The sequence below is a fragment of the Zeugodacus cucurbitae genome, chromosome 6 (assembly GCF_028554725.1).
Source record: "Zeugodacus cucurbitae isolate PBARC_wt_2022May chromosome 6, idZeuCucr1.2, whole genome shotgun sequence".
In the NCBI taxonomy this organism is placed as follows: Eukaryota; Metazoa; Arthropoda; class Insecta; order Diptera; family Tephritidae; genus Zeugodacus; species Zeugodacus cucurbitae.
The window spans coordinates 22,060,122-22,084,797 of record NC_071671.1 but is presented as its reverse complement, the minus strand read 5'-3'; the positions used below and the strand labels follow the sequence as shown (position 1 = coordinate 22,084,797).

General features: G+C 36.5%; 1 protein-coding gene across 1 annotated transcript; it reads left to right on the top strand.

Moving 5' to 3' along the window:
• Positions 1-1,027: 1,027 nt before the first annotated feature.
• Positions 1,028-5,031, top strand: LOC105218455 (protein kinase C, eye isozyme). The gene is made up of 13 exons (XM_011194051.3): positions 1,028-1,431; positions 1,612-1,643; positions 1,712-1,906; positions 1,974-2,102; positions 2,235-2,391; positions 3,174-3,291; positions 3,356-3,466; positions 3,541-3,846; positions 3,904-3,995; positions 4,054-4,255; positions 4,309-4,497; positions 4,558-4,698; positions 4,758-5,031. The coding sequence occupies exons 1-13, from the start codon at positions 1,175-1,177 to the stop codon at positions 4,908-4,910; spliced, it is 2,082 nt and encodes a 693-aa protein (XP_011192353.1). The 5' UTR covers positions 1,028-1,174; the 3' UTR covers positions 4,911-5,031.
• Positions 5,032-24,676: the final 19,645 nt, after the last annotated feature.

Sequence of the window (24,676 nt, the reverse complement as noted above, 5' to 3'; positions counted from 1 at the left end):
ATTTCGGTCTGTATCTTTTCATTCAAAAAAAATTTTACTCGATTAATTTATACAGTTTAGCAACTTATTTGCCTCTAATTGTCGTATAATAAAGTTTCTACCAGAACATATGATATCCAGTTCCTTCTTGGATTTGTCTAAAAAAATTATTCGAAAAATTTGAAAGAGAATACTCTTAAATAGAATTGTCGCTCCTCTTCTGGAGATAGCTCGAAGTGCTTTTTAACATACTGAGAACTCCATCCACGGACTTATATTTAGAACTCTTCAATAAAAGGTCAGATTCATCAGAAATGTAGCAAAAGTAAAAAAAAAAATATTATTTTTGAGGCGATTGGTGGACTTTAATTTATAAATATTAAACATTGATCTCAATTTATCGTTTCCCTAATTTATTAATTTATTTATTAAACTGTTACAAGCTCTTCCCTTTATTGAAAGCTTTCAGCGGATTATGATTAAAGCTTTCCATCTCCAAGGGTTTGTGTCTGGGAAAGGTCAAAATTCGATTATCATACATGAATATACACATTTCTTATTAAATGGTGGCTTTCGGAAAACAAATCCCTTTAAATATTTTTAAAACATGAAAGGTCCGCAAAAATTGTAGTGACGTTCAAAAGCTTTTAAAGAAAAGCTTCGAAAACTTAATTTGTTGAATAATATCTAAGATATAATAATGAGGAAGAATGCTCTATAAAACATGTAAGAAATCGAAACGTCATACTGATTTTGAACGAGGCATATTATTTCTCATAAACTTCGCTCAACATCGGTCATAATCAAGTGGCTTTACCATAGAGTCATATAGTTTCATAAACTACGGCACGTGGTTGATCAACCTTTTATCGAAATCTTGAGTGCTTAGTTACTCAATATGTCACTAACCTGATTTACGCTTTCAAGCTACCGCGACTACATAACATAATGCAAAAACTACTTGCAACCTTCGCGTATACAATACCGTCGTACCGTCAACATTTCTGGGGCTTCCACATGGCATAGGCCAAATGGATGTTAAAAAATGTCCAACCACCAGCGCATTCAGTTGCCATTGGCGACTTGACGTGTAAAGTGTGTGCCTACAAAAAATAAATTCACCACAAAGAAGCGAGCAAACCAAGTTAAATTAAGTGAATTAGTTAAGAAAAGGACCTAAAGGACCTGTGACAATATGGCAGCAGCCGCACCAGCCACACCCGCTGCCGCCGCCACTGCTGCAGCACCAGCAGCAGCTGGAGGAGGAGCTGCTGCACCAGCAGTGAATATTGCCGAAATAGCTGGCGAGGCAAATGTGATGAACTACATGAAGAATCGCTTGCGTAAGGGCGCGATGAAGCGAAAGGGTCTCATGATTATCAATGGACATAAATTCGCGGTGCGCTTCTTCAAGCAGCCGACCTATTGTGGACACTGCAAGGATTTTATATGGTAGGTTGGAAAGGGAGGTCCAAAATATGCAATACTAATCAATACTGAAGCATACATTTAGGCGTTGAGCGATTATTTATTGTTACGACACTTTAATGCGCTAATTGAATTAGTTGCTGAAGTCTTTTGTGTCTAATTTATTTTCGCTCATAACATCGTGCTTTTTCGTGTCCTTTTCAGGGGCTTCGGCAAGCAAGGCTATCAGTGCGAAGGTGAGTTGGTCATAAGCCACAAAAAAAATCTAATATATAAATCAAATATTTTGTCTTCACCACCTCAGATTGTCGCTTCAATATCCATCAGAAATGTTGCAATTTTGTGGTCTTCAGATGTCCTGGCAAGGAGACGGACATTGATGCCGATTGCTCGAAAGTGAAGCATAAATGGGAATCGACAACATACACGACGCCAACATTTTGCGATGATTGCGGCATGCTGCTGCACGGCGTGGCTCATCAGGGCGTCAAATGCGAGAGTAAGGACCTCTTTTACTCACAAACATATTTTCCCATCCTTACTTTCCTCCTTTGTCTCAATCACAGATTGCAATTTGAATGTGCATCACACTTGCAAGGAGAAGATGCCGCCGCTCTGTGGCGCTGATATTAATGAACTACGTGGCAAATGTCTGTTGTATGTGGAGCTCAAGGGCAACACGCTATTGGTGGAGAGTGAGTCGAAGGCGATTTCTAATAACGGAAATAATTTTTATGCTGTCTTTGTGATTGTTATCTTTATGCTTTCATTTATTTTATGCGAATGACTGTTTTTTATTTCCTTCATTCTATGTCTCTAAATCACAGTCAAAGAGGCCACCAATTTGATACCTATGGATACAAATGGCTTGAGTGATCCATATATTGCGATTGCATTACATCCGGATCGTAGCGGTAAAACAAAGAAGAAGACAAAGACTATACAGAAATGTTTGAGTCCAGTGTATAATGAGAAATTTACTTTGTGAGTACTGAGTAAGGAGGTTAAAGTTTTAAAAGGAATATTTGATTATAATGTTTATAAAGTTCTGAAGTTTGAGTTTCATGTTCAGCGCTTTAAGCTTTGAAACTTTATAAGAAGTCTTAGAAGATATAAGTTTTCAAAGCGCTTTAATGTAGAAAGTGTGCGCTTTTAAAAAAACTTTCATAATTCTAAGGCTTTGAACTATCTCAATTTAGTAGAGCTTTCTAGATTGAGTTCCATTATCGAAGATATTGGCATAATTGAAAATTGAAAATTTGGGGGAAAAATGTTAAATATACAAAAAAAAAAGGTTTAGAATTATTTTCTTAAAACAGCTTTGTGCTTTTAGCTCTAAAGCTCAGTTATATTTAATTCTTTTAACAAAAAGAAAATTGTTCAACCATTACGTGACGGTTTTATGTTTATTTAATCGAATAAACAAAATTAAATTCAAAATGTCACTTTATTGCATGCTTTTAAGCTTCTATAAAGTCATAATCACATCATATACATTTTAAAATTTCATAATTAAACCATAATTTAATACTTTTAAAAAACATATTTCACATTCCAGAAAGCTCAAATAAAAAGCTTTTCTGAAAGCTTTACTTTATAAAGCTTTTCATTAGTATTTTCCTAAATTCGACGTTTAAAACTATTTAAAATATGTTATTTTCTAGAGAGCTTTTTTGCGTAATTTGTTTTAAAGCTCAATAGATGAAAGCTGCAAAGTTTGTTAATTTGTAAACCAATTTTTAACCTCGTATTTTATAACATTTCAGTGACCTTACGCCACAGGATCGCGATAAACGTTTATTGATCGAGGTTTGGGATTGGGATCGTACCTCGCGTAACGACTTCATGGGTTCGTTCTCATTTAGCTTGGAAGAGATACAGAAGGTAAATTTTTAGACAAAATGTAAGCCTTCAAAAATATTATTGTATTGACAACCCTCGTTTTTAGGAACCCATCGATGGCTGGTACAAATTTCTCTCGCAAGTTGAGGGCGAATGCTATAATATACCATGTTCGGATCCGATCAATGATATAGCGCGTTTGCGTGACGAAGTGCGGGTGAGTATATATGTTAACGAAGAAGAATATAATATTTAAGAAGAAGAGAATAATATTTATAAATCCTTCTTCAGACGGATAAAAAATCGGACAACAGGCGTCGCATGGACAACAAGGATATGCCACACAATATGAGCAAACGTGACATGATACGTGCGGCTGATTTCAATTTCATTAAAGTACTCGGTAAGGGCTCATTCGGTAAGGTGCTATTGGCCGAACGACGTGGTACCGACGAACTATATGCTGTGAAAGTGCTGCGTAAAGATGTCATAATACAGACCGACGATATGGAGTTGCCTATGACTGAGAAGCAGGTGTTAGCGCTCTCGGGTAAACCACCTTTTTTGGTCTCACTTCACTCGTGCTTTCAAACTATGGTAAGTGAGCTGTGATTGCTCTGGAAGGTTTTGAGGTTAGATTATTTGGGTTTGCAGGATCGCTTATTCTTCGTTATGGAATACTGTAAGGGAGGTGATCTTATGTATCACATGCAGATCTATGGACGTTTCAAGGAATCTGTTGCGCTGTTAGTGGTTCTAAGTTTTTCTCTGTCGGAAATGTTATTCTTCTCATATCTTTTACAGCTTCTACGCCACCGAGATTGCAATAGCTTTGTTCTTTCTACACGAACATCACATCATCTATCGTGATCTCAAGTTGGATAACGTTCTGTTGGATGGTGAGGGCCATGTAAAGCTTGCAGATTTCGGTCTCAGCAAGGAAGGTATTGAAGAACGTGATTCCACTAGAACATTTTGTGGCACTAATGTCTATATGGCGCCAGAGGTAACCACTTAATTAATCTCTGTTACTACTCATATCAAAATACTTAACTCCAGATCGTCAATTATGAATCCTATAATCATACTGTCGATTGGTGGTCTTATGGTGTTTTGATTTATGAAATGTTGGCGGGACAAAATCCCTTCGAAGGTGAAGATGAGGAGAGTACATTCAAAAATATCAAGGAGAAGAAAGCCGTCTTCCCGAAACACTTTTCTCAAGAGGCTATGGATGTCATAACCAGCGTAAATATAAATCAAGGGTACATAGAAAGCTTGCTCTCAGCATCCATTTTCACTCCACAGTTCCTCGCTAAGAAGCCAAATAATCGTTTGGGCGCCGGACGCTATGCGCGCTCTGAGGTTACCACACATCCCTTCTTTAGGAATATTGATTGGGAGAAAGCGGAAGCTAGGGAAATGGAGCCACCTATTGTGCCGAAAATTGTAAGTTTAGAGCTTAAAACTGTCTATTAATCATAACTAATACCCCGTCTTTCATTTAGAAACATCGCAAGGACATCTCGAATTTCGATAAAGCTTTTATCAACGAGAAAACTGATTTAACACCCACCGATAAGTTGTTTATGATGAATTTGGATCAGAATGACTTTATAGGTTTCTCTTTTATGAATCCGGAATTTATAACTATTATATGATTTAGAAAGGTGTTCATGGAATATGATCGAATGGTGATTAAAGTAAAATTTTTGAAGTGTTAATCCATTTATTGTGATTAAATTCTAGAAAAAATCAATAAATACTATATAATATAATATATACATACATGTTTGAAGAGAGTACAACCACAATTAGTAATTGTGGTAGTTTTTGATGTACAAGGGGGGACAACTGACTGAGGTTCTCTTTTTTAAATCAACAAAGTTTTCGATGTTGTTTTTTTAAGGCTTTTTAGTAATAGTATTTTTATTTTTTTTAGCAAAAATATTTAGTAAAATAACTTAGTTATAATTTTTTTTTAGTACAAAAAGGACAGATATTTTTGTTTTGGTTGTGATATTTTTCTGTCAAAATAATATTTATTTCGGACATTTTGAATTTCAGTACAAATTAATACAAATTAAATAAGGTGTCTAGTTCTGTCAAAATTCATTCCCTTTTATATATTATGGAGACATACATGTTTTAGTACAAAAACAAAAGTATAAAGTACAAAAGTAATTTTATGGATTTATCATAAAATAAAAAAACAGGTTATTCTATTTATTCTTATATTTACTGAATAATCTTTAATAAAATCAACATTTAGTGAAATATGAAAGTACATAGACAACGAATGACTAGTCAAGAAATAATGGACACTTAATTATGGTAATTAAAAATACAAAACTTAATCATCTTGTCCCCATGGACTTTTAACCCACTCCTCTTCTTCTTCCATCCATAAAGCATCGTCATCATTCATTAAACAGATAATCTCTCGGGCACGTCTAGCCGCAATTCTTTGAGGACGAATTTTCGCGATAGGTAACAGCTCTTGTTTTTTATGTGATTGTTTGTGTTGATTGGTGGCTTTATATGAAGAAAAATATAGGCCACATATGCTACGCGATCTTTTAAATAAGTATGACTCGACACTAGGGCAATAACTATCATATGGAACTTGTTTCAGATGGGATGATGGTTGGAGATTTAATAATATCTGTAGTAACAATGGAGCAAACTTAGCGTCGTTGTCATCACTCCCAGTGACTCCATAATCTTTTGATGTCTGTTTAATTAACACAGGTGGTGGTAAAAATCATTCTTTTAATAATTTCCAAAGACTAGAACGTCTTACACCGCAACATGCAATAGTTTCACATTTAACTATTTGTAAAAAATATTTTGACTTACGTACATGTTTAGCATATCAAGTAGCATTATTTTTCAACATCATAGCCTGTTCAATATCCAGTCCAGTAACAGTTGGTGGTATTCAGCAACGACTGGAAAATTATCAATGACTAACTTGCTCCAAATCTCAGCCAATATATTGCCCGCACTTTCGAAGTTTCGTTTTTCTAGATCTAAGTCAGTAGTTCGATTAATTGAATCAAGATGTGACCCAAAAGCATCATGTTTTAATAGTACACCAGTAAGTTCGCGACTGAGAGGTGCCATGCGGCGTGGTACAGAGCAGCCAGTCGTCTAGCACCAGGAGCGCAGCAGAGCGGGAAACGATATTGCCCTAAATTTTGAAATGTGATGTCACAAAGCTTTTGACCCCCCCTATCACACAATGTCACTTTTGAATGATACCCTCCCCCCCCCCCCTTCAAAGTGTGACGTTATTTATGGATGGCCCCTTACATGAAAATCTGTCTATTCGTACAGTGAGAACATATTACTGTTAGACGGAACAAACAACAACTAACCTGGGAATGGTAAAAATAATACATTTCCAAGTTCCGTCATTAATCGCTGTCTTCTTTTTCCTAACTTCTTCATACAGCTTCATTTATTTGTTTACGTACATATTGAAATTGTTGCAACCTTTTCACCGGCTTTCAAATCTAAAATTTATATTTTTTAATTTAAACCTAATTTAGAATTTCTTAAATTCTATTAACAACAATGTATTTGTGACGTATTAACGTATGGAATTTTGATTTTATTGCAAAAAAGTATACAATTAAAATAAAAAATCCGCGTAAAAAAGTAATACTGTGTAAAAATGGTGATTGGGAAGTGTAAAAACACACCGTCTAAAAAACCGTCCAAAAAGGAAATCAACTGTATCATTTAAGTTTAAGAATAGAAAATATCTCCACTTTACAGAACGTAACACTTTATGTGTCTAGAACTTAAAATATTTTAGTACGAATTTATTTAGATCAAATTGGTAAATTATCGTAAGTGTACATTAATTTTTAGTACAAAGTTAGAAGTAGGAATATGTCTTCTGCTTCATTTATTTAACTGTTCAACTTAAAAGCTATGATTATTATATTTTTCGCTGTGTAATGTATTTGAATTGTCGCTATGTGGTGTCTACCTAAAATTGGATTTGCGTCAGGTTCTTAAAAAAGATTCATACAATGTTATTTCCGTTCTTTGGAGCTTTCAAAGCTTTTTGGCATTCCTAAAACCCATCAAAATTAAAACATACAACATTTCTACCATCTGGTGACTTTGAAATTATATATGTACGCATTTACCATTGGAAAAGCTCGAAGCCATACCAGTTTACACCTCAGCAAGGAGCTTTTAAGCAATTTTCAAAGAGTGACAATGATAAAGTTTCGCCATTAAAATGGTTGAAAGCTTAGAAAATGTTGTTAAAACGAATGGATTTAGTTTATATTACACAAATATAAACAGAAGGGAGCTTTTGCATTCAGATATTGATTCTCTAATGGCTATGCCTTCTTTTATGCTGTTGCTTCCTCATACGAGTATATGTATGTAGATACAGTGTGTATATAATGATACGCAAACGCTCCAAGTTTGCTATGCAAACCGCAACCGCATATGGCGTAGTATTCCATGGCTGGCACAACATGACTTAGTATGCAAATGCAATATCGGTTTGTGGGTTTGTAAGTCGACTGGGCAAATTGTTGCATACAAAATGCGCTGCTAGTGCAGTCATGTCGAAGATCGTAACCACAACTAAGAATGCATTCGTGAGGCAGCGTAATGAATATGTATGTGTGTGCATATATGGGCAGTCCACTTCCGTTTTTCGTTGGCGTTTTGTTTGCTTAACCTTGACTTGATTTTAAATTGTAAAACTTTGAAAAGGCCAAGTTGCAACAAGTTACAGAAATGTTTAAACGGAAATTATATATTAATGGAATTTTGTTTAATAATGGAACAAGGAAATCAACACAGTAGTAAAGTGTCAGATAAAATAAAATTGTAAAAGGCAGAGTACTGTTACGAAGTGGAATATGTAAAGGAATATAAAGGGCATTTGAGGAAATTTAAAAGTAATAATAATTTTTATTAAAAATATATTTTTGTACTAAAAAGTAGCAAAAATTTTTATTCCAAATTCGTACTTTTAGTCGTAATTTTAACTTTGTTATGTGCTAAAAATAAATTTGTTTGTTAAATGCCTATTTTAAAGTACATATCAGTTCTTAGTAATACTAATATTGATACAAATTTATATGTAATAAAATTTTAATTTGCATTATTATAACTAAATTTCTTAGTACATATACGTTTTAGTACACACAATTTCAATGCTCAAATGCAGCAAATAGTGCTTCCTAAATTTATGAGTACTAAATATTTTAGCAAAGTACGATTTTAGTACAAAAATTACAATACGAAAATTATTTATGGCTAATAAATTTAGGAGTACTAAAAGTTTGATTTTATTTTAAAAATTTACAGAGAATTTTATTTTTTATTGCAAGTAATTTTTTAGTACCAATAATTTCAGTAGCGTTATTGTACTACAAATTTACAGTTTTAATTTCAATTGTTTTAATACCAAAATAGTGAAATTAGTCACTAATTAGGGTGTACTAAATGTACATAGTTTGTACTAAACTTTTCTTTCCAATCCGTGTTATGTACTAAAAATTTTCAACAAATTAATATAAAAAAAAAATTGTTTGGAAATATCTATTCCTACACAAAATTTTGTTATTGAGGTGCCTTTTCGTTAGATACATAAGTCTTAATGAGTTAACAATTTATTTTCTATGACATTTTTATACTCTCGCAACAAAGTTGCTACGAGAGTATTATAGTTTTGTCCACATAACGGTTGGTTGTAAGTCCTAAAACTAAATGAGTTAGATACAAATACAAATTGAGATATCTTGATGAAGACGTGTAGTTTGCGAGATATGTACAAACAACTTAGTAGGGGGCGGGGCCACGCCCACTTCCTCAAAAAAATAAAAACATATGCATAGTGCGATCCTTCATATATATAAAAAAAAATTTCCGCAGTCGTTTATTTTAGCCATTTCCTTATACAGTCCAAAAATGAAAGAAATCGGATAATAACCACGCCCACCTCCCATACAAAGGTTAGGTTGAAAATTACTAAAAGTGCGTTAACTCACTAACGAAAAACGTCAGAAACACCAAATTTTACATAAGAAATGGCAGAAGGGAGCTGCACTGAGATTTTTTTACAAAATGAAATCTGGGCGTGGCGTCGCCCACTTATGGGTCAAAAACCATATCTCAAGAACTACTCAACAGATTTCAATGAAATTCGGTATATAACACTTTCTTGACACCCTGATGACTCGGGTGGAATATGTGCGAAATCGGTTCACAACTACGTCTACTTCCCATATAACTCACTTTTGAATTCTTTTGATTCGTTCACTTTATAATACATATGTATATACGTTAGGAACAAATGTATTTGAGCTGTGACATCACTTGTGGAAAAATTGTCAAAATCGAACCATGACTTTTCAAGGCCCCTGATATCGAGCATGAAGAACTCAGTGCCTAAGGGTAATTTTTCACCGAAAATATAGGTAAATCCCTCAGATATTTTTATGTAATTCATTCCCTCCGAATTTTTTTCTTATAACAGTTTCTCTCTGTACCTGAAATGGTAAAAATCGGGTCATAACTTTGCCCAGATCCCATAAACCTAATTATAAATAATATTAAATTAAGGGAGCGATACATTGTATCTTGGTGGTGAAAACGAGTGAAATCGGTTTAGGAATTTTCTCAGTCCCCATATACCATTTATGATGATTTTCGTTATTCTATTGAACTTTATTTAGAATATATGGGTCGAATTGTGAAGGGAATTAGCCCTTCCTTACTTGTTAAATCAAGATTTATATATTACTTATGAAATTGTATAATAATTTTGCCCCATACATTCCACATCCCATCCCACTGTGTCACCAATCAAAGTGTCCGAGCCAAAGTGGAAAAGCGCCAAGCTGTAAAACGACTGGCACGACACTTGAGGTTGTCATTGCCAAAACTGATGACCAGCAGCGGCAACAAATGACTGTTGAAAGCGCCGATGAAAGTGCCGAATCTGCTCGAGTGCATATTTAAGCATAACATGAACAGATGAGCCTGACGAGCTGGGTGTATGTGTGTACCAGTGGGTGTTTCAATACACTAACTTCTTTGTTAGCCAAATGACCTTGCTGTACAGCCGGCGATTAGTTGGCAGACAATGCAGGCGTGCTACGCCAAATGCTGGCAAATTGCTAACAGCCAGTAAGCAAATGTTTCATCTCAAAGGAGCGTACGCCTTAAAGTATGCAATGATATGAGTTTGTGTATGTTGGGGAATTTATGAGTGGGCGGGGATACAATATTTATTTATAGACATATTTATATGCAGTTAACAGGCTATTTATGTGAATTTATTTAAATTCCTATAAATTCACTAAGCAGCAATTTCGGCGGGTCAATTTGTCACATGCCTACTCTTAGGAGTACACACGTAGTGGATCATTTCGACTTTTGATGTGCCATTCAACTTTTTCAGCTTTTCATTTTCATCACTTGCCAACTCGCTTCAAATTTGTTGACTTCGTAAATTGCGCTATAAGAATTTATAGATGCTTTGCGCGCCTGTAAGTATGTACCGCTTTAATATGTATTTCGACATTTATTGGCGCCTTGTGTTGGCAATCAGTATGTCATAAAATTGCGCAGCAGAAATATGTCTGCCGTTTCGGGCGAAAAGTAATGCGCTTATCATAGATGCTTTGCAGAGTTTTAGGCGCACCATTGTTTTGTATTGCAGGAAGACCAGAATTGTTTGACATTCGCTTTAAAAAAAGTCTTGTATAAATGATGGCTAAAAGCAAAATTATTACGATTTTATAAGCAAATTTTTTCTAACTTTTCGCCAAAAGGTATGCTACGAAAATTACATTTTTCAACTGGTGAAGATTTTAAGCTGTTGGCGGCTGAGCCTCGAGATTTTCTCGCCTCTGCTGATGTTCTAAGTTTTGGTTTTGTTATATTCAACTAAATTTGTGTATTCCTGTATGGAATAGACATTCTTTCCGAATTTATTGGCTACTAATTGTATGCGGTTCCATCTTCAGCGGTATTCGCCGTTGCCAATGTTTAAGGGACCGTAAATCTTCCGCAAAACCTTTCTCTCGAAAACTCCTAGTGCCGTCTCATCGGATGTTGACACCGTCCACGCTTCTGCACCATAAAGTAGGACGGGAATGATGAGGGACTTGTAGAGTTTAGTTTTTGTTCGTCGAGAGAGGACTTTACTTTTCAATTGCCTACTCAGTCCATAGTAGCACCTGTTGGCAAGAGTGATTCTGCGTTGGATTTCAAGGCTGACATTATTATCGGTATTAATGTTGGTTCCTAGGTATACGAAATTATCTACAACTTCAAAGTTATGACTGTCAACAGTGACGTGGGAGCCAAGACGCGAATGCGCTGACTGTTTGTTTGATGACAGGAGATATTTCGTCTTGTCCTCGTTCACCACCAGACCCATTCGCTTCGCTTCCTTATCAAGGCGGGAAAAAGCAGAACTAACGGCGCGGGTGTTGTTTCCGATGATATCAATATCATCGGCGAACGCCAGGAGCTGTACACTCTTGTAGAAGATTGTACCATCTCTATTTAGCTCTGCAGCTCTTATAATTTTCTCCAGCATCAAGTTAAAGAAGTCGCACGATAGCGAGTCACCTTGTCTGAAACCTCGTTTGGTATCGAACGGCTCGGAGAGGTCCTTCCCGATCCTGACGGAGCTTTTGGTGTTGCTCAACGTCAACTTACACAGCCGTATTAGTTTTGCGGGGATACCAAATTCAGACATCGCGGCATAAAGGCAGCTCCTTTTCGTGCTGTCGAAAGCAGCTTTAAAGTCGACAAATAGATGGTGTGTGTCGATCCTTTTTTCACGGGTCTTCTCCAAGATTTGGCGCATGGTGAATATCTGGTCAGTTGTTGATTTTCCAGGTCTAAAGCCACACTGATAAGGTCCAATCAGTTTGTTGACGGTGGGCTTTAGTCTTTCACACAGTACGCTCGATAGAACCTTATAAGCGATGTTAAGGAGGCTTATCCCACGATAGTTGGCGCAGATTGTGGGGTCTCCCTTTTTGTGGATTGGGCAGAGTACACTGAGATTCCAATCGTCGGGCATGCTTTCTTCCGACCATATTTCGCAAAGAAGCTGATGCATGCACCTTATCAGCTCTTCGCCGCCGTATTTGAATAGCTCGGCCGGCAATCCATCGGCCCCCGCCGCCTTGTTGTTCTTCAAGCGGGTAATTGCTATTCTAATTTCTTCACGGTCGGGCAATGGAACATCTGTTCCATCGTCGTCGATTGGGGAATCGGGTTCGCCATCTCCTGGTGTTGTACTTTCACTGCCATTCAGCAGGCTGGAGAAGTGTTCCCTCCACAAACACAGTATACTCTGGTCATCAACCACTAGATCACCGCTGGGGGTCCTACAGGAGTGTGCTCCGGTCTTGAAACCTTCAGTTAGTCGCCGGATCTTTTCGTAAAATTTTCGAGCATTACCCCTGTCGGCCAGCTTGTCAAGCTCTTCATACTCACGCATTTCTGCCTCTTTCTTTCTTTTTCTGCAAATGCGTCTCGCTTCCCTCTTCAGCTCTCGGTATCTTTCCCATCCCGCTCGTGTTGCGGTCGATCGCAACATTGCGAGGTAGGCAGTCTGTTTTCTCTCCACTGCGAGACGACAATCCTCATCATACCAGCTGTTTTTTTGGCTTTTCCGAAAGCCAATGGTTTCGGTTGCAGCTGTACGTAAGGAGTTTGATATGCCGTCCCACAGCTCCCTTATACCGAGATGCTGATGAGTGCTCTCAGAGAGCAGGAGTGCAAGTCGAGTAGAAAATCGTTCGGCTGTCGGTTGTGATTGCAGCTTCTCGATGTCGAACCTTCCTTGTGTTTGTTGACGTGTGCGCTTTTCTACACAGAGGCGGGTGCGTATCTTAGCTGCTACAAGATAGTGGTCCGAGTCGATGTTGGGACCACGAAGCGTACGCACATCAAAAACACTGGAGACATGTCGTCCATCTATCACAACATGATCGATCTGGTTGCGAGTGATTCGATCCGGGGACAGCCAAGTAGTTTGATGGATTTTCTTATGCTGGAATCTAGTGCTACAGATGACCATATTTCGGGCCCCGGCGAAGTCGATCAGCCTCAGACCGTTTGGTGATGTTTCGTCATGGAGGCTGAATTTTCCGACTGTTGTGCCAAAGACACTTTCTTTACCCACCCTAGCGTTGAAATCGCCAAGCACGATTTTGACATCGTGGCGGGGGCAGCGCTCATAGGTACGTTCTAGGCGCTCATAGAAGGTATCTTTGGTCACATCGTCCTTCTCTTCCGTCGGGGCGTGGGCGCAAATCAGCGATATGTTGAAGAACCTCGCTTTGATGCGGATTGTGGCTAGACGTTCATCCACCGGAGTGAATGCCAGGACTCGACGACGGAGTCTCTCTCCCACCACGAATCCCACACCGAATTTGCGCTCCTTTATATGGCCGCTGTAGTAGATGTCACAAGGACCCACCTTCTTCCGTTCTTGTCCCGTCCATCGCATTTTTTGGATAGCGGTGATGTCAGCCTTTACTCTTACGAGGGCATCAACCAGCTGGGCGGAGGCACCTTCCCAATTAAGGGTCCGGACATTCCAGGTGCATGCCCTTAAATCATAGTCCTTTATACGTTTGCCGTGGTCGTCATCAAAAGGGGGGTTTCTCATCCGAGGCCTGTGTTTCTTATTCACTGGTTATTCGTTTTTATGTGGTGGGTCCCAAGCCCTACGCACAACCGCATAAGCGGGATTCGCCTTCTCACTTTAGCTCGCTTCCAGACGGATGTCTGTTGGCTACCCAGAGGATACTTGGTCTAAGACCGGAAGTTGTGAGCTGCTTGAGCCACATGTAAAAGAATCGTTCCTGGCCACTCCCAACTGAATGGCAGTCAGAAACTTTCCTCACTTACGTGAACTTCTACATATGACTCCATCCTCCAAATGGATTCGAATGGATGAAAGTGCCCCAGCTCTGAAAGTTTTCGATGCAGTACCCGCTGGTGGAAGCCGAGGAAGAGGGAGACCTCCACTCCGGTGGAAGGACCAGGTGGAGAAGGACCTGTCTTCACTTGGTATTACCAATTGGCGCCAAACCGCCAAAAGGAGAGATGCGTGGCGCACTGTTGTGGACTCGGCTATAACCGCGTAAGCGGTTTCTACGCCAGTTAAGAAGAAGAAGAATTGTATGCGGTTCAAGGTACTTAAAATACTACTCTAAATTCAAATAGATCACTTCTCAAATTCTTGGAGGCCCGAAGTTCTCTTTCAGGGACACTTAACCTAACTCAGTCTAATTGGATTCAGATCGATCGGAATCAGTCAGATTTAGCTTAGGAATCGAAACCAAAATAAAGTTAGAAATGTAGTTCGGAAACTCATTCCGTGTAAAAACCGATTTGAATGGAATCTTTAGTATTACAAAACAAACCAATCATCAGAGCTCGTATAGTCTCCTTTGTATTTGGCGAGGCGTGAAGTTCGCTTGTCAAAGCGGTTGCTATTGCTGTTGTATTTGCTTTCTGCTGCCACTTGTTGCCAATAATCCTTTGATACCATGACAATGGAATTCAACACATCCAAACTGCGGCCGTTGTGCATTTTCACTGTAAAATTTGCTTTATCAATTACTCAGCCACATTTTGGACAACCACAAATTTGATACGGATGTATTTAGTTTGAGATAGTGGAGTTGTGATTTTAAAAATGGAAATGAAGGCTAATTTAATTAAATTTAAATTAAAATAAATTAGTCCTTAATTCAGATATATTGATTCAATAAGTAGAAAATTATCTGAAATGTCTGTTGTTACTATTGTGTTTATAGAAAAAGCTTAAAACAGACTTTAGGCCTCATTGCAATGTTAACGTAATTTTTAGCACCCAATTTATTTAATACTAAAAACCAAATTTTGTACTAAAATGTTTGGTAAACGTAAACACGGAAAAGATGAATACTAATTAAGGATTAGGTAAATAGCTTTTGTCAAAAGAGGGTTTTAGTACAAGCCTAAAACTACTAAGGTTTAGTACTAAATGATTTCCTTCAATTTTTACTTTTAGTACACACCCCAGTCAGCACGTACATTTAAAATATAGTGTATTTAGTACAAAGAACGCAATATTTTTATACTCTCGCAGCAAAAGTTGCTAAGAGAGTATTATAGTTTTGTTCACATAACGGTTGTTTGTTAGTCATAAAACTCAACGAGTTAGATATTGGGTTATATATCAAAATGATCAGGGTGACGAGACGAGTCAAAATCCGTGTGTCATAACTAAGCCATAAATAAAGTTATAAAAGAAAAATTTGGAACAAAGGATCGCACTAGAAAGGGGCATATTTGGAATTAATTATTTTTTGGGAATTGGGCGTGGCCCCGCCCTCAAATCGGTTAATTGTATATATCTCGCAAACCAATAAAGCTATATAAACCAAGTTTTCTGCATTCGGTACTCTTACATATCCCACCACACACCATGAAATTAGTTTAAATCGGATAATAACCACGCCCACTTCCCATACAAAGGTTAGATTGAAAATTACTTAAAGTGGGTTATCTCACTAACGAAAAGCGTCAGAAATACTAAATTTTACAGACGAAATTGCAGAAGGATGTTATTTTTCTTCTAATGGTGTAACTTCCGCTCTCATATACCTAATTATAGGATTTTCAAATTGCGTACATAAATGAGTTTCTCAGGCAAACTGAACTATCAGAAAGTTATTTCATTATTATTTAAAAATTGAGTATAAAAGGTTTTAGCACATTTTCAATGATGTTTACTAGCTCTTTCTCCTTAATTATATTGAAATATTATTTATCAGAAATATGTCTACTTGCAATACGAGGGCTGCTATATATATTTCTGGCCTATTAATTAAAATAGCAATATTTATCAACGAAAATGGTTTTATTGTTTATCAAAATATTCTTTCTCCATCAAGATTTATATACTTTGGCATGCGCTCAAACCAATTTTCGAAGCACTTTTTTTGAGCCTTTTTTTGAGCGATTGACAAATTGTGCGGGATCCAACGAGAACAAACCTTTTTTACGGCCAGGTGTTCATGCAATATCGAATGTATGCTGGTGGGAGAAATGCATAGGCATGCCTCTATCTGAAGGTATGTTACATGACGGTCTTGCATTATCAGTTCACGTACGGCATCGATGTTTTTTGGCACAAAGGCTGGTTTTGGACGACCTTTACGGAATTCGTCTTTGAGCGAGCGTCGGCCACGATTGAATTCGTTGTACCAGTTTTTCACAGTGCTATAGGATGGTGCTTCATGGCCATACAAAGATTTTAGTTCATCGATGCACTCTTGTCGCGATAATCCACGTCGAAAGTTGTGAAAAATGATCGCACGAAAATGTTCACGAGTTAATTCCATTTTTTGGCCGAGATGAATTTTTTTAATTCCCTGTAAATAAAACAATTTAGTGTTTCTGACGTTTTTCGTTAGTTAGTTAACCCACTTTTAGTAATTTTCAACCTAACCTTTGTATGGGAGGTGGGCGTGGTTATTACCCGATTTCAACTATTTGCATGGTGTGTGGTGGGGCATGTAAGAGAACCGACTGCAGAAAGTTTGGTTTATATAGCTATATTAGTTTGCGAGTTAAATACAAATAATCGATTTATGGGCGGGGTCACGCCCACTTCTCCAAAAAAATTACATCCAAATATGCCCCCTCTTAGTGCGATCCTTTATTTTAAATTTTGATTTTATATCCTCATTTATGGCTTAGTTATGACACTTTATGTGTTTTTGGTTTTCGCCATTTGGTGGGCGTGGCAATGGTCCGATTCTGCCCATTTTCGAACTTGATCTTCTTATGGTGCCAAGGAATATTTGTGCCAAGATATCTTAATTTTTACTCAAGTTACAGCTTGCACAGACGGACAGATGGACAGACGGACAGACGGACGGACGGACAGACATCCGGATTTCAAATCTACTCGTCACCCTGATCACTTTGGTATATATGGCTCTATATCTAACTCTTTTAGTTTTAGGTGTTACAAACAACCGTTATGTGAACAAAACTATAATCCTCTCTTTTGTTGCGAGAGTATAAAAATGTCAAACTTTCCAATGGATATGTCAGATTGCACTTAGTGTTGCCTAGGCCAGAAATATATATAGTAGCCCTCGTATCGAAGTATAAGGTTATTTTTGGAAGATAATGATCTTGTTTGCATGCACCAGCTTCTTTGTAGAATTTGGTCGGAAGAAAGCATGCCTGACGATTGGAATCTCAGTGTGCTCTGCCCAATCCATAAAAAAGGGAGACCCCACAATCTGCGCCAATTACCTTGGGATAAGCCTCCTCAACATTGTATACAAGGTCCTGCCAAAGGAGCTGCCTTTATGCCGCAATGTCTGAATTTGGTATCCCCGCAAACAACGCCAAAAGCTCCGTCATGATTGTGAAGGACCTCTCCGAGCCGTTCGATACCAAACGAGGTTTCAGACAGGGTGACTCACTATCGTGCGACTTCTTCAATCTTTTGGTGGAAAAAATAATACGAGCTGCAGAGCTAAATAGATAAGATACAATCTTCTATAAGAGTGTACAGCTGCTGGCGTACGCCGATGATATCGATATCATCGGAAACAACACCCGCGCCGTTAGTTCTGCTTTCTCCAGACTGGATAAGGAAGCGAAGCGTATGGGTCTGGTGGTGAACGAGGACAAGACGAAATATCTCCTGTCGTCAAACAAACAGTCAGCGCATTCGCGTATTGGCTCCCACGTCACTGTTGACAGTCATAACTTCGAAGTCGTAGATAATTTCGTATACCTGGGAACCAGTATCAACAATACCAACAATGTCAGCCTCGAAATCCAGCGCAGAATCACTCTTGCCAACAGGTGCTACTTTGGACTGAGTAGGCAATTGAACTTTACTCCTCTCTCGACGAACCAAAATCAAACTCTACAAGTCGCTTATCATCCCGTCCTGCTTTATGGTGCAGAAGCTTGGACGATGAGACGACACTAGGAGTTTTCGAGAGGAAAATTTTGTGCAAGATTTATGGTCCTCAGAACATTGGCAACGGCGAATACCGCAGAGGATGGAACGATGAGCTGTATGAGTTATACGACGACATAGACATAGTTCAGCGAATAAAAAGACAGCGGCTACGCTGGCTAGGTCATGTTGTACGGATGGAAAGTGTTCGATGCAGTACCCGCTGGAGGAAGCCGCGTAAGAGGACGACCTCAACTCCGATGGAAGGATCAAGTGGAAAGTGACCTGGTTTCACTTGGTGTTTCCAGTTGGCGCCAAAAAGCAAAGAGGAGAAACGAATGGCGCGCTCTGGTGGATTCGGCTATAATCGCTTAAAGCGGTTCCCACGCCAAATATATATATATATAATGATTACGTTTGAGGACAATTCTGGTGATTTTAGATCGAACTTTATTTATTTATTTATTTTTTTATCGCACTAATTGGAAATTTTTAATTACTGTATGCTATATTTTAAAATTTAGTACATACTTATTGGGTGGGAATAATGCCAAGAACTCATTTGAATTTCTAATAATGTATACGTTACATATATAATTTCAGTGCATGATACATTTCAGAATTTATTTATATATTATTTAGAAGTTTAGTACAAAGTTCTTAAATACATTTCGATGCGCATTGAATTTTTTTATCAATTTTTACTTTCAACTCACAACTTTTTTTTTTCTAATCAGACAAAAAACAATGCTAAACTTAAAATTTTAAGTAATAAAAAACTTTAGTACTAATTAAAAATGTTTGGGAGTAATGATTTTTAATGTCTGTTGACTAATTAATTTTAATAAAACAATGATTATTGAGACTTACCGCTATAAAACACTGCACATTATCTTTGTTGAGAGTTAAGGTGTAAAAACAAAAGGTTCAAATTATTAAAAATCTACGTAGAACTGAAAAAAGTTAGAAATAAGGTTAATTAACGTTTATCTAGAAGACACAACTAATTTGTTTGAATATATGTATATATTTTTTATAATTCCTAATTGGTACTCCCCTCCAAGCTCAAATATTTATATATTTCCTGCACATTCTATATACGTCAAATCTTTCTTTAGAAAGTCTTTTTTTACAGGTATTTTCATTAAAAAGGAACACAATGTACAAAATCAAAATTGTATTCGGCACTAGAATTGTATTTATTGTAAATAACAGCAAAAAAGGTAAAAAATTGTTATCGCACATACAACCGCTTTAGCAATATCAAGGTTAACATGGCGTATACGTAATGCGCGAAGTGTAATAATTGAAACCCTGTGAGCAAACAGTTGGAAGTAAATCTAAGTCAAGCGTACTGCATGTAACAAATAGAATTTGTTACAGTTGTGGTGGTGGTGGTGGTTAGGTAAGAAAAGTTAAGGAGGGATAAAGAAGAGTGTAAGATTGGAAAAATACAATAATCAATATCACCTTGAACGACAGCTTGTTGTACGCATCATTAAAAACTTTTCACAAACGCACACACATGACAGTTATAGTTATGTATGCTGGAGAAGAAAGAAGGACGAGGAGAGAGGACAAGTATAAAGAAGTAGAAACAGTGAATTTGAGATTCTGCGCTAAGTGGAGCTCGCCGCTGGAAGCAGACAACTGTTGAAAGGTGGCGTGTTCACCATTGCAGACGCACTATTTCCAAGCGTTGTTGCTTGCCATTTTGACATTTATAAATTAAAAGTTATGTTGCGAGTCATAAATGCGAAGCCACAGTGGACAAAAGCAATCAAAACTGCGACTACCCTTGGAGGGTGCTGAGTGCAAGCGGTGGCTTTGTAAAACTTTCGCACGCCACAAAAGGTAACTGCAAAGCAACATAATTGTCCAGCGCTACGAAGTATGCAACAGTTGCTTACAAAAATAATTAGTTTGCGTGCTTACTTTAACAAGTGTGAGCATCAATTAAATGCTATAAAAGTTGCCAAGCAACAAGAACTAAGTGCAATGGTTACAAGAATGATTGAGTGATAAAAGGAAGTGAAATTATTTTTTAATTACAAATGAGGGGAATATGGAAGAAAAATTAAACTACTCCAAAATAACTGAATATGGAAAAATGTTGCCTACAATTGAGCGCGCAAAATTTAGGGTTCACAAAAAAGTCACTACAAATACAACAACCAAACTACACAATTTAAATTAGTCGCAATTACCACAGAAGCCATCAACTTTAAACAGCTTTTGATATACGCAACAGAATGTAGTGAACATTTTCATGACAATCAATTTAACAGCAATTTTGGTTATGGATGAATGAGGTCCTCATCTACAAGATTGCCAATGAACGACTTCATCAACGCCTTGTCTCGCCTAAGTCGGTAGGCGCTATACCAAACAACACATTTGCTACGCATTAGCGCCACAAAGTATGCAAAGATTTGTAGGCGTTGCTGTAAGTGGTTTAACATGATTTTTGGCTTTTGGTCATGTTAATAATGATCGAAATGATTACAAATGTGTTGTTTGTGTGTATGGTGAAATTTGGAGAGAATAACTGTGGCAGCAATTTGATGAGGTCGATTGAGGGTAGAGGTTTTAAAATGTTAGTTGATACTATGATGTATGTGTTAGCAAATAAAGCAGAGCAGATTCTCAAGAAATTCACAAAAATCTTAATCAATTTGAACTCATATTAAAATTATACTCAAACTAATATTAAACTTATATTGAACTTTTACTCAAATTTAAATAAAACTCAAATTCAAATGAAACTTAATTTTAACTTTAACTCAAAGTCTATTTTTATTCAAATTTAAAAGCAAACTCAAATTTAAATTTAACACAAATTCAAATTAAACTCATATTTAACTTTTATTCAAATTAAAATAAAACTCAAATACAAATTTAACTTTTACCCAAATTAAATTTTTACTCAAATTAAATTTTTACTCAAATTCAAATTAAACTCATATTTAATTCAATTAAAAACAAACTCAAATCAAAATGAAACTCAAATTAAAAATAAACTCATATTAATCTTTTAATCAAATTCACCTTTAATTCAAACTAAACTCAACTGCAAATTAAACGCAAATTTAACTTAAATTGAAGCACTAATGAAGTTCAATATAAAATTAACAATTTAATAAATGCCAAACTAGCATATAATAAGTTAACTTTCTGCTCAACTGGAAAGTTATATGTATGTACATATACGCACACTCACTTAAAAATTAAAATTCTAGATTTATTGGGTCACTATTTTAAATTTTTCATGAATTTCCCCATATTCCTTTCATTTAATTATCTACCACAATAAACCGTAATCAACTTGTCAACAGAATAAATCCGATTTACTCATACGCCACCGGTGATTACATAAAAAATTCAATGGCACAAATAGACTAACTATCGTCTAGCATTTTTTTTCGGCTTACTTGCCATAACCTGAAATAAGGTGCATATTAGTGAAAATCAACAGAAGGACACACTCACACACATACATATAACGGTACTGTAAAACAGACTTTACTCTTTATGCTAATTGTCCATATTGCAATTGCCGTTGCAACTCTGCACTTGTCGCTTCACAATTATGTAGGCACATTGCAAATGGCCACTTCAAGTGACACTAATTTGCACAATCGAACAGCGAATGACCGTGTGATGAGGGGAGAAAGGTTAATGAGCAAGAGAAAATTTATACTAACAGCCATAATCCTCATGGGCATAGAACAACAGCTGCATCAGCGGAAATTGTGGTCAAATACCATTGGCCACCGATCACAAACTAGATAGCATAATAGTTGTGAATTAGTACGATTCGTTGCACAAAATTGCTGTGGCAGCGAAGTGGAAGTTCAGTTGTCGGATATGCAGGTATATACATACATACTTATATGAGATAATGATTGTATGCATTTCGTGTGTGTCAATGGAAATTAGCATATAATTACTTAAGAACCGTGTGCAGTGGAAGTGAAGCGAAAATCTTTGCTGAAAACGTTGCAGAACTGCTTATAAACTATTTTTTCTTGGTTTGGAGTGAAATGGAATGGAAGACATTACTATGAATGTAGAGAAATATTTTAGGAGAGAAAAGTATATTATTATTGTTTGAATAATGAACTAAATTCAATCCAATTTACAGCTAAAAAACGAAAAACTTCTATGAAACTAAATATTTAGTTAGAACTAAACTCCTGCAACGATTCACTCGTAAAAAACCATACGACTTGATCGGCTTAACGTTAACTCAGCATCTGAGTTGAAGAGCTTGTAAGCAAAGAGCGAGAGTACGCACACTGCACTGCACTGGATAGAAGTGTAAGTTTGCTCTTTCAGTTCATTTCACTCATAACTTGAAAGTAAATTGATCCGAAAGACAATTGATTCGAAAGGCAATAGTCTCAATTGTATGTACATATGTACATATGTATGCATGTAATAAAAAGGAATAGCTTCTAGTGCAAGTAATTCAAGAATTATATTTTGTTTAATGAAAGTATGTACATTTAGATAAATATATACGTGTATATGTATGTATTAAGAGTAATTTTTAACACGTTCTAATTCAATTCGTTAATATCCATATCAGAAACATTATTTGATCTATGGAAAATGAATTACTACCAATTACACTCCGCTTTTCTGATATCAAGTGCCTAGCTTTTGAGAAAACTCTTTCTGAAGCGGCACTACTAGCTGGAATTACTAACAGACTACTGGCTACTTTATAAAGCAAAGGAAATTCAAATTGATGTATGTAGATGCCACCACTGAAGACACTGAATTCGTCATAATATAGGACATTAGTCGCTTCATACATTTCCTTCCATTCCATTTATTTTCTTAACAAAGGCAGAAAGCAAATAACTGTTCAAATGATTCAATTGATTCGCTTCATTTTTTACGTTGTCATGTGTTAAATCGGTCATCACTCAAAAGGCTCGAAAGGCAATGGAAATGGACGTAAGACAAATCACTCATGCTTCGAAATAGAAGTTCGAACTTCACTGCTAATCAACTCATGCGAGCATTTCGTGTTGAGTGAATGTTGTTCGCTTGCTCAAACGAACCAAGCATAACATCGGCAATTGTACCGAATCACACTGTGTGCAAAGAAAAGCGAATCAACTTGTGCAGGCCTTTAGTTAGAACTATAGGATTCACTGAAGCTTATTTGCTAGTTTGAGTCAGATAAATCAAAGCTTATAAAAATTTTAACCAAATACCAGAGTAAATAACTAAATTTCTAGCTCAAGAAAATCATTAAATCTCAAACTTAATATCTCTTTTTCACTTAAACTGAGAGCAAATATTCTTATTTGTCACTTTAATATTCTTATCTTATTTTAAGCCAAAACTCACTTTAACTCTTGATACCAGATAAATAGAGAATTAAAACATCGTTTGAATATTTGAATTATTAAATGTCATATTTCACTTATAATTCCAAAGAACTAACTCGTCAATGACCCTGCTTACCAAACCAAATCCTCTTACAGGTAAGCCCGGTTACGTGGCATTATCTGTGGTCATAATGGTTTTGATGAAATTACTGCAATTCAATCGTTACGTTACGTTCCACTGAGTGCCGAGCATAAAATGCAATTCAAGCTACAAACTAGCTCTTCGGCAGTATCAACAGTTGGGAGTATTGAGACAATGTTGGTATGGTGAATTTTATATCTAAGCGAAAACTCTACCCAAAAGTGCTTTGCAAATATTGTTTCCTAGTAGATCAGTAGTAAAACTGTTGGCTTACCTTTGCAGTAGCATGAACATGTGTATGAGTGCGTATATTATACCTGTGGATGTATTTCATTTGCGTGCTAAATAAATATTAAATTCAATGCTGAATTATGTGTGACAGCATGATATACAGCGTTGCCACTGCAAATCTCGGCTAAGTGAATTTGACGCGGTGTCAGCGGGTACACAGGTGCTAGGAAAGATTATTATGCATTCATATACGGGGAAGGGAGTAACTTGTTGAGCGTAAAATGTATAAAGAAAACTAGGAGGTCAATCATAAATACAAATAACCAAAAATATATTAAACCATTTCCTCCCATTGTACTCGCTTTGGTACAGGAAAAAAAGGTACAAAAACCAATTCGATCCCGTTGTATTAATAGTTAAAAAAAAAAACTATTTTTTTCTGTACCCAAGAGAGTACAATGATAGAGAACGGGTTAAGTAAGAAATTTATCATTTAAAAATTTAGTTTTAAAGGGAAAATACATAATGCTTGAAATATGAATTACCTTGGAATTTCAAAATTAAAAAATTTAAAAATACTATTATTATTTTTTTAAATTAATTTGGGCTAAGTTAGGTGGCAACCACTATAAAATTTATATGTAATAAAGTTCATGTAATTTTTTATAATAGCTAAATATAATAAAAATGTAAAATTTGAAAAGATGTTGC

Excerpts from the sequence above, each read along its gene's own strand:
- LOC105218455 (XM_011194051.3), top strand. The coding sequence starts at position 1,175 with ATGGCAGCAGCCGCACCAGCCACACCCGCTGCCGCCGCCACTGCTGCA. Across the intron at positions 1,907-1,973 it reads TCAGGGCGTCAAATGCGAGA|ATTGCAATTTGAATGTGCAT; the intron begins GTAAGGACCTCT and ends TCTCAATCACAG. Across the intron at positions 4,699-4,757 it reads CACCTATTGTGCCGAAAATT|AAACATCGCAAGGACATCTC; the intron begins GTAAGTTTAGAG and ends TCTTTCATTTAG.